We start from the raw sequence: 10,161 nt of genomic DNA on the forward strand, positions 1-10,161 counted from the left end.
AGGAGGCCCAGTTCCGTGTCAGCACTCGAACCCGGCAGGGCGCCCGGCTCCCTCCACCCACAGGGGCTGCCCTGTGTGCCCAGACCTGGTGCCACAGCATCAGCCCTGGGGGCCTGGGACTTTGTTCCCTGCAGAGGTGGTGTCTGGGGCCCCTCAGTGCCCAGAAGAAGGGGTGCAGGGCCCCAGGGGGTGTTTCCCACGTCCGTTCCGTCTCCATTCCCACCCTCAAACAAAGCCTGTTGAGGTTTCTCTGCTGCACAGAGCCACGGGGCCGGCTGGCCTCTTTGAGACAACACTGCTTCTCTCCACGAAGCCCCTCGTCAATGGCTGCTGTGAGACCCTCGGGGCTCGTGTTTCCTGATCCAGCACAGGCGGCCCCTCACCCCTTCCCGCCTGCAGGCCCTGAGGCTGGGGTGCACCTCGGAGACCTCAGACCCTTGAGACCTCCCTGGGGGACCTCTGCCCCTGCCCTGTGTCCCTCGGAAGAGGGGCCTGTGCCAGGCTTCAGTGGTGCCGTCTCTGTCTCGAACCACCAGGCAGAACTGTGCGCCCAGACAGCGCTGCTTCCTGAGGACCAGGATGTGGCCGAAGAGAGGAGCCGGGTCCTGGCCCCCAGCCTGGGCCCCCTGCTCGACGCACCGCTGATCATCAAGGAGCTGTCCAAGGTGATGGGCCATGGGCCCTGCCCCCGCCGGGCCACCTGCCCGCCCCTGGGGCCCCCAGGCCTCTTCACGGCAGGTTTTCTGCGGGCGTCTTGCAGGTGTATGAGCAGCGGACTCCCCTCCTCGCCGTGGACAAGATCTCCCTCGCCGTCCAGAGAGGGGAGTGCTTCGGCCTGCTTGGTTTCAACGGGGCCGGGAAAACCACCACGTTCAAGATGCTGACCGGGGAGGAATCCATCACTTCTGGGGACGCCTTCGTCGGGGGCCACAGCATCAGCTCCGACATCGGGAAGGTGGGTGCGGGGCGGGCCTGCTGGGGAGGGGCAGACGAGGCAGGAGCGGGAGCCCCGAGACAGGAGCGGGGCTCTCTCTGGCTCAGAGTGGGCACAGCACTCAGTCACGGCCAGCACGAGATGGTGCTCGGGGCCAGAGCTGAGCAGGTGACGAGAGGAGAGAAGTGGGGCCAACATCTGAGAACCCCAAAAGGCTCGGGCAGGGAGGGGGGTGGGGTGGACGCTGAGAGGGTCCCAAGGAAAGGCCAGGCCCACCGCCCTTTCCCCACATCAGGCTGAACCAGAGGCAGCACTCCTGCTCCCTCCCGGGGACGGCACAGGAAGTCCCTGTGTCCCCTGGCCCAGGGGAAGAGGGACAGCAGCACGCCTGTGACCGGGTCGGGCCCTCCCGGGGGAGGCCTCAGCCCAGGCCTCACAGAGCCTCCGGAGTTGGACTTGAAGGCCTCAGGGTGGGGGCACCACGGGGAGACTCCACAGCGGCCAGCCCCCCAGGGAACAAACCCACAGGCCGGCTTCGCAGGTGTCAGGCCCAGATTCTGAAACAAAATGGCTGGAAATGCACAGGGGACAGAAAACCACGTGGCCTAGAAGCTCGGAGGCGGCCCGAGGGGTCCTGACTGCATCTAACCTGAGTCCCAGGAGGAGGAGAGAGAATGAGGTGGCAAATGGCCCAGCATTTTCCCAGGCCAATTCAAAGCACATTCTGGAAGTCTGGGAACCCCAGAGAAGGCAAAGAAAAGGAAATCCCGTCTCCAAATCCACAGCACCAAGCAGTGTTGGCCCCACCAGGCCTGACCGCGGCAGGGCAGGTGGTGGCGACTGAGAGGCCACGGAGCCCCCTGGTTCTGCCAGACACAGGCACTCACCCAGAAACCAGCTGCTGTCCCTCTCTCAAGACGGGCCCCACCGCTCGTGTCGGATGTTTGGTAGGGGGCCCGTGAGCAGACGAGGGCCCACCTGTAGTCAGCGTCCATGTGAAGTTCTGCGTGGCTATCACTTTGTGTGGTCAGTGCAGCCCGTCACGGTCAGGGCTGCCCCAGGCCACTCACTGGCCCGTCTCTGCTGGCCGGGAGCCTCTGTGCCAGCCGGGTCTTTCCTCCGTCCTCGCTGCACTGCTGTGGCCGCATGGCAGCCGTGGGCAGCCGCCCGGGCCGTGCCCAGCTCCGGGCCAGCCTCGCAGGAAGAGACCAGGGTGGGAGTCTCCATTGTCCTCCTTCTGACCCACCCCTCGGGGGCTCTGTCCTAACCCCAGGTGCGGCAGCGGATTGGCTACTGCCCCCAGTTTGATGCCCTGCTGGACCACATGACCGGCCGGGAGATGCTGGTCATGTACGCCCGGCTCCGCGGCATCCCCGAGCGCCACATCGGGGCCTGTGTGGAGAACACGCTGCGGGGCCTGCTCCTGGAGCCGCACGCCAACAAGCTGGTCAGGACGTACAGGTGCGGCCTGCGTCCCTGTGGCGAGCTGAGCCCTGGCCCATCGGGCTGGAGCCAGGATCTCTGTTAGCACAGAGCTGGGGAGTGGGTACACAGGCCGTGGCCTGAGCTCCTGCCCACGACTCGGGGCTCAGGTGGGGATCGGGTAGCGTGACCCTGGCAGTGCCAGGTGACAGGGGCTGCCCTGCCGGTTCCCGTGAGGCCCTGCTTCAGGGTAGACAGGTGGCGCTCCCGCTGTGCATGGGGCCAGGCCCAGCCTGGGGCCTGGGGCAGTCGTGGGGCCTGGGGAGCCCCTGCTAACTGTCAGCCTTGCCCTGCACCTGGTGCCCAGCGGAGGCAACAAGCGCAAGCTGAGCACGGGCATCGCCCTCCTCGGAGAGCCTGCGGTCATCTTCCTGGACGAGCCGTCCACGGGCATGGACCCCGTGGCCCGGCGCCTGCTCTGGGACACCGTGGCCCGGGCCCGCGAGTCTGGCAAGGCCGTCGTCATCACCTCCCACAGGTAGAGCCGGGGTGTCCCTGTGCGTCCGTGGAGGAGCCAGACGGGCCGGGCAGGGTGGGACCCCGAGGTGCCCGGAGCCGACCAGGAGACTCCCAGCCTCTGCCCACGGGCCATGCTCTGAACCGGGAGCGGCCTGGCCTGGGCGTCGGCACCTTCCTGTCCACACAGGACTTTGGTCTCAGGGCGGGCATCGGCACCCCCAGCGCTGTCTCAGGCCTGCCCCCTTGTCCCCAGCATGGAGGAGTGCGAGGCCCTGTGCACCCGGCTGGCCATCATGGTGCAGGGTCAGTTCAAGTGCCTGGGCAGCCCGCAGCACCTCAAGAGCAAGTTCGGCAGCGGCTACTCCCTGCAGGCCAAGGTCCGGAGCAGAGGGCAGCAGGAGGCGCTGCGGGATTTCAAGGCCTTTGTGGACCTGACCTTCCCAGGTGCGAGCCTGCCCGGGGCCTGCCTGAGCCGCTCCCGGCCGCTCTGCCTCTCCCACATCCCTGATCCCTGGGGCCGGACCGCCCTCCGCTGGCCCCGGCCCCCTCCTCACAGGAACACGCCTGTGCTTTGTGCAGGCAGCGTCCTGGAAGATGAGCACCAGGGGATGGTCCACTACCACCTGCCCGGCCACGACCTCAGCTGGGCGAAGGTGAGTGCAGGACCTGGGGCCCTCCAGATGCTGGCCGGGGCCAAGCAAAGCCCCTGCAGGGCTCTCTCTAGGTCGGTACCAGGCTCTTTCCAGCGGAGAACCACTGCTTTTCCTCCAAATCTCACCACCTACCAGCCTTTAGGTTTTATCCCCAAAACATCTGGTGGAAAATAATTCCGTGCAGAAAGGAGCAGTGACCCGGAGGGGAGACCCGGCTTGTTCGGGCCACACTCTGAGCTGTGGGCGGAGGCCCCCTGCCCGGCTGCCCCGCGTAGCCAGCGTCCTGTCCCTGGGAGGACTCGCTCCTCTCCTCCTGTCGGGGGCTCCAGGGCAGGGCTGGCGATGATCAGATCTTGGGGGCGGGGCTGCCAGTGCTTGTTGCTGGAGGACCCCAGGCCAGCACAGAGGCCCTGGGTCCTCTCACCAGCGACCTCACCGTTTCCCAAAGGTGTTTGGTACCCTGGAGAAGGCCAAGGAGAAGTACGGAGTGGACGACTACTCGGTGAGCCAGATCTCGCTGGAGCAGGTCTTCCTAAGCTTCGCCCACCTGCAGCCGCCCACCTCGGAGGAGGGGCGATGAGGCGCCCTCTGCCGCCGGGCAAGGGCGGCAGGAGCCAGTGCACGCCTGTGCCTCCGCTGCCTTGGGGTTGCTGTCGTCCGTCGTTTTGAATCCCCGTTTTCTACGGTGGCTGTGAAAGAATCGAGGCGGTCTGCACAGAACGGACCCAGGGTGTCGGTGCCCTCACCCGGAAACCAGCGTGCCGCGGCTCTGAAGGCAGACTTGCCGGAACCCATGCTCCCAGCCCCGGTGTGGGTCCCACCGTGTGTGCCGGCGGGGCTGCCCTGGGTGGCGAGCTGACCCGGGCCACTGGGTATCTGCACGAGCTCCCACAGGGACGGGGCCGGTGACCTGTCCGTGTTTACAACACTAAGCTCCCCCGGGAGGAAGTGAGACGCCAGCAGGGGTGAGCCGTGGCAAGGTCCCCTGGGCTGCAGGGAGTGGGCAGAGAAGTCGAGAACCACCGCCTGGAGCAAGGATGTCGGCTGTGACTCGGTGCTGAGACTTATTTTCCAGTGCAGCCCAGGAGGTGCTGCTCCCGAGGGGGTGGGTGCCGTGGCCAGCTGAGCTGTCCCTGGGCTGTGCTTCGTGCCAGACACCTTCCAGAAGCAGGTGGCCAGCCTTGGAGCACGGTCCTCCACTCCCACCCTGCGCCTTGGAGCAGGCACCAGCGCCAGGACAGTCAGGGACGACCACCGGTGTCCACCCCCTGTCTTGAGCACACAGGAAGCACACTGGGACTCTGACCAGAAAATAAAGGCTGTGGGGACCCACGCACTCTGCCTCGGATGTGTCACTGCAGACCAAACAGGTTCTCATCGAGTTTCAGGCAAATAAAAGCAGGAACGCAGTTTTCCCTTTGCGAGAATCCATGGCCATGAGGAACAGGTTCAAAACAAGTGAGAAAGTGAGTCAGCCTCCAACCAAGTGAGCGTGGGCTATCATCGTTTTAAACAATTCTCATTTGGATTTTTAGAAGTCTCTCAAAGTTTACGAAAGCTACAAGTAGCTTTTTTTCTTAAGATTTATTTATTTACTTGAAAGAGTTACACAAGAGAGAGGAGAGGCAGAGAGAGAGAGAGAGAGTCTTCCATCTGCTGGTTTACTCCCCAGATGGCCACAATGGCCAGAGCTGTACTGATCCAAAGAAAGGGGCTTCTTTCGGGTCTCCCATGTGGGTGCAGGGGCCCAAGGACTTGGGCCATCTTCCACTGCTTTCCCAGGCCGTACAGAGAGCTGGATTGGAAGTGGAGCAGCTGGGACTTAAACTGGCGCCCATATGGGATGCCAGCACTGCAGGTGGCGGCTTCACCCACTAAGCCACAGCACCAACCCCAGAAGTAGCTTTCAATAATTTTCTTATTTTTTAAAAATTATTCAAACTCGGCCAGCACTGCAGCTCAATAGGCTAATCCTCTGCCTGCGGCACTGGCACACCGGGTTCTAGTCCCGGTCGGGGCGCCGAATTCTGTCCCGGTTGCCCCTCTTCCAGGCCAGCCCTCTGCTATGGCCCAGGAGTGCATTGGAGGATGGCCCAAGTGTTTGGGCCCTGCACCCCATGGGAGACCAGGAGAAGCACCTGGCTCCTGGCTTCGGATCAGCGTGGTGCACCAGCCATGGTGGCCATTGGAGGGTGAACCAACGGCAAAAGGAAGACCTTTCTCGCTGTCTCTCTGTCCACTCTGCCTGTCAAAAAAAAAATTATTCAAACTCATCACTTAGTTTTTTTCTTTAAATTTACATACTTGAGAAGCAGGGTTACAGATAGGGAGAGACAGAGCAAGAGGACTTTGATCCATTGGTTCACTCCCCAGATGGCCACAATAGCCGGAGCTGAGCCCATCCAAAGCCAGGAGCCAGGAGCTTCTTCCAGGTCTCCCACGTGGGTGCAGGGGCCCAAAGACTTGGGCCATCTTCTTGCTGCTTTCCCAGGCCATAGCAGAGAGCTGGATCAGATGAGCAGCTGGGACTAGAACCGGCGCCCATATGGGACGCTGGTGCCACAGGGGGAGGCTTCACTGACTAGGCCACAGCACCAGCCGCGTCACTTAGTTCTTGTTACAGAAAGCACACTTGGGGGTGGTTGTGGCTGAAGCCTGTCTGCAGGAAAAGGCTGGCGGCAGAGCTGCTCGGGCCCCGCGGCCTGGCAGGCGCTGCAGCCTTTGTGCCTGCAGCCTTGTTGGGGTTGCCGGGCTCAGGGAGGAGACAGACCAGGGAGACCTGTGGCTGTCCAGATGTGTGTCTGCATCCGACGGGCCTGCAGCAGGGCGCCCTCAGTCTGCACGGAGGCCTGTGCCACCACCAGCTCTGAGATCTGCCCTTTTTCTCCTTTGAGAAAAAAAGGGTGTGAGGTAAGGCCCTCAGCGCTGAAGGAACGTCCATGCCGCGTGGGAGACGGGCCACCTTCCCCCCAGAAACCCCACTCATGATGATCCCCATCCCAGGGAGCTGTCGGGGGGGGGGGGGGCGCAGGCCACAGGCAGGGGCTGTCACAGGGGTTTCAGAGCTGACTTATTTCTGAGCCCTGTGTGAGGTCCAGAGACGGCAGTCCAGGACTTCATCCCCTTCCTGTCCTTGCTCCACCATCAAGGTCACCTCTCAGGGTCGGACACTGGCGGGAGGTGGGGGACAGGCAGGCATTCCAGGTACAAGGAACCCAGGTGCCAGGACACCGCCTGCACTCGCCACCACATTGCAGGGGACAGGTGGTCCCTCTGGCCGGGGGCACACAGACCAGCCGCAGTGGCCGTGCCCCGCCTCCCCCGTGACTGCCCTGGCCATCGCTACAGGGGCTCAGAGGAGCATAATCGGATGGTTTCCCCCGGGCAAACTCGCAATTCCAGGTTTAGTCCTGGAGTTCTGGGAAAGCCAGGATCCTGTGTCCTGGGACCTGTGGCCCAGCCTTTGAAAGCAGCTGACAAGACAGGAACGGAGCGTGCCAGGCCAAGAGCCGGCGGCGAGGCTGGAGGGCGGGCCCAGGGGTGGCCATGAGTTGTCTGTGGATGACCATGCACACGAGGCGAAGGCAGGAGCTGCCCCTGCATGCCCCTAGCATGGCCTGAGTCACTGCCCAGCATGCACAAGCCCCGGGGCCCTTGGCCTGGACCGTGCTGCTCAGCCAGTGCTGGGGGTAGCCCAGAGGGGGCTGGGTCAGGGCAGCCGCTTCCTGTTGCTCCAGCTCAGCGGGCCAGCCCGGCGGCCTTTCAGCTCACCTGGGCCAGCACAACACTCGTGGCAAAAGCAGCTGCGCCCTCTACCGCCCACTCCCACAGACCAGTCAGCGCCACCTGTGCTGGCCCAGCTGCATCAGACGCCAGGGCGTGAGGGGCGTTCCTGGGTAAGGCAGCCCGGGCCACACCGGAGCCCCAAGGGGCCACCTTGCACCCACTCCCCGTGGAGGACTGACACACACGGCTCCCCACAGCTGCCTCTGCCCCGCCCCCCTAAACCCCGGAACCTGGCAAGCTCTTGCAACTCCTCTCCTTCCCCCCAGAGGGGACTTGGGGAGGGGCAGGAGTCAGCAAGGCCCTGGGCAGGCCGCCCACACCCCTAGGAGGCAGCACAGTGCTGGGCCTTCCGGGCCTGGGCTGATCTGCGGGGGAAGCCCTGGCGAGCCGGGGCCCTGCCTTCCTCTGCAACACACGGGGCTGCCTGGGCCCTGCTCACACCCGAGCTGCCGGCAAAGGAGGCCTCCAGGGCTGCAGAGGTGCCACAACCACCGGCTGCCGCTGGCCCCAGGGACGCTGGGCCTGGGCTCGGCAGACGGCTCTCAGCCAGGCACGCGGTCCTCTGTGAGACCACTTGGCGTGCAGCTCCGCCCGCACCCTCCTTGCCTTCCTGGCGGCGCACGAGGACAAGCGGCTCTGAGTGTGAAGATGAGCACAGGCCCCAAGTCCACTGCTCCGCTCAGCAGCCTCCGACCCCGGGGCCCTTGGGAGGGCAGCCTGCGCCTTGTGGGAGCATCCAGAGATGCTGCTGGAGGAGCCCCAGGCCCAGCAGCCCCCTCCCCACCCCTTAAAAGGTTCAAACCCGAGCCAGGAAGCCCACAACTGCCGACCCGCGGGGCTGACCCTTTCAGAAGAGCCCAGCCCCTCCCCGACAGGCACCAACCAAGCCTTGGTGACTGGGCCCTCGACAGGCTGCGGCCCTCACTCACCGCCCAGTCTTCTGCCTGCTCCTGGGTGGCTGGCGAGCTCTGGCGTGACCCAGGCTACCCCTGGCCAGCAGCCTCAGAGGGCTGGCACCACAGGCCAAGGGCAGGGGGGACGCTGTTCCTTGTGTGAGTGCCTACGTCGGCCCGGCCCCAAACCGCCAGCCAGCAGGAGGCAGGGCGGGAGGCCATGTCTGCAAGGGCTCCGCCCAAAGCTGCCCGGGCACCCACCGGGCGCAGCGTAGCAGGCTGGCACCAGGGCCAGGGAGCCGACGCTCCTGGAGGGACGCAGCCGAGCGGGTCCCCCAGGGCTTACTGTCTCAGCTGCCTTGCAGACAAGTGTCTGCCAATCCTCAAGTGGCAAAAGCCGGGCTGCTCGGCTGGTGGAGCTCAGCGGCTGACAGCACATTTGATAACAGAATCAGTGATATTTAGCAACAAATCTGACTGAATTTGCAAGTGTCTGAATAAATCATGATTTGAGATTTAATATAAAATGTGTTAGTTTAGACATGTGCCAGATTTAATTACTTGGGAGCATTACCAGGAAAGAAAAAAAAAAAAAACTCAGGGAGGGGGCTGTCACGGCTGGGGTCAGTGCAGTGGTCTCCCCCACTCCCCCGCACAGGCACAGGTTCTGAGGGGGCTGTCACGGCTGGGGTCAGTGCTGTGGTCTCCCCCACTCTCCCGCACAGGCACAGGTTCTGAGCCCGGGCCCTGGGGGCCAAGGCCTCCTCCAGACGGCCCATGGCCAACACCACCCCCGCCAGGGGCTGCCCTCCTCTGCCCCTGAAGGCGTGCAGAGAACTGAACCTCCCGCCTGTCCCTCGAATGTGTCCAGACTGGACGGGCTGCCAACCCCGCCCCAGGGCAGCACACGCCGGAGGCTTCTGTGCCCAACTCCCTGGACACCCCTCGGCCCCGGGTGAAGGGTGAGGGCAGGGTGACCCTCCTGGATGGGGAAGGGAGTCTCACGCGCCGGCAGACCCCGACCGCTGCCCCCCTCGGCCCCGGGTGAAGGGTGAGGGCAGGGGGACCCTCCTGGATGGGGAAGGGAGTCTCACGCGCCGCAGACCCCGACCGCTGCCCCCCTCGGCCCCGGGTGAAGGGTGAGGGCAGGGGGACCCTCCTGGATGGGGAAGGGAGTCTCACGTGCCGCAGACCCCGACCGCTGCCCCCCTCGGCCCCGGGTGAAGGGTGAGGGCAGGGGGACCCTCCTGGATGGGGGAGTCTCACGCGCCCGCAGACCCCGGCCGCTGCCCTCCTCGGCCGCAGGTGAAGGGTGAGGGCGGGGTGACCCTCCTGGATGGGGAAGGAGTCTCACGCGCCGGCAGACCCCGACCGCTCTAGCGCTCCCCCCACCCTCCCGCACCCGGGCTGCCTCTCCGACTGCCCGCTGGTTGCTTTCTGCAAGGCCCTGGCTTGCACCCGCTGCTCCCCCCAGCCCTCCTGGCTGCCAGCTGGGGCGAGGGCGCCGTCCTTCCTTCCGCAATCCCACAGAAGCCCCCTCCCCAGCCCTCCCCACTCGCCGCTCCTGCCAGGCGGCTCCGACCGCGCCTCCCGGGCCTTCGCGCCCGCCGCTCCCTCTGCAGCAGTGGGGTTTGACCGCACTAACCCACGTCCTGCGCCGGCCCATCCCTCCGAGCCCTCTAGGCCGGCCTTGGAGAGGCTACCGCCCAGAAGACCCCCGGGCGAGAAGACCCGCCGCCCCCAGTGCGCACGCGCTCGCAGAGGCGCGGCCTCGTCAGCCCCGTCCGTGCCGGCCCCGGGGCCCCGGCAAGTCGCCATGCCCGCTCCGGGAGCTCCGGAAAGGGGCTGCCCAGGGCCGAGAGCCCTCTTGACCGGGGAGACACAGCCAGCGACCCTCACGGCGCTCCCCACCCTCGTCCGCTGCCCCGAACGCTCCGCAGCTCGCGCCCATTGG

At 65.1% G+C, this 10,161-nt stretch overlaps 1 protein-coding gene across 6 annotated transcripts in view; it reads left to right on the forward strand.

Annotated features, from left to right (window-relative positions):
* LOC100345135 (phospholipid-transporting ATPase ABCA3) overlaps positions 1–4,864 on the forward strand; it is a 41,752-nt gene extending 36,888 nt beyond the window's left edge. For all 6 annotated transcript variants that reach the window (XM_070064106.1, XM_070064105.1, XM_051836186.2 and 3 more), the window contains 7 exons: positions 537–665; positions 761–955; positions 2,208–2,395; positions 2,724–2,894; positions 3,129–3,319; positions 3,455–3,528; positions 3,977–4,864. In XM_070064106.1, coding sequence (XP_069920207.1) covers positions 537–665; positions 761–955; positions 2,208–2,395; positions 2,724–2,894; positions 3,129–3,319; positions 3,455–3,528; positions 3,977–4,108 — 1,080 coding nt within the window. In that variant the 3' untranslated portion in view covers positions 4,109–4,864. The remainder of the gene's footprint in view (positions 1–536; positions 666–760; positions 956–2,207; positions 2,396–2,723; positions 2,895–3,128; positions 3,320–3,454; positions 3,529–3,976) is intronic.
* The last annotated feature ends 5,297 nt before the right edge of the window (positions 4,865–10,161 follow it).

The sequence above is a fragment of the Oryctolagus cuniculus genome, chromosome 19 (genome assembly GCF_964237555.1).
Source record: "Oryctolagus cuniculus chromosome 19, mOryCun1.1, whole genome shotgun sequence".
Classification (NCBI taxonomy): Eukaryota; Metazoa; Chordata; class Mammalia; order Lagomorpha; family Leporidae; genus Oryctolagus; species Oryctolagus cuniculus.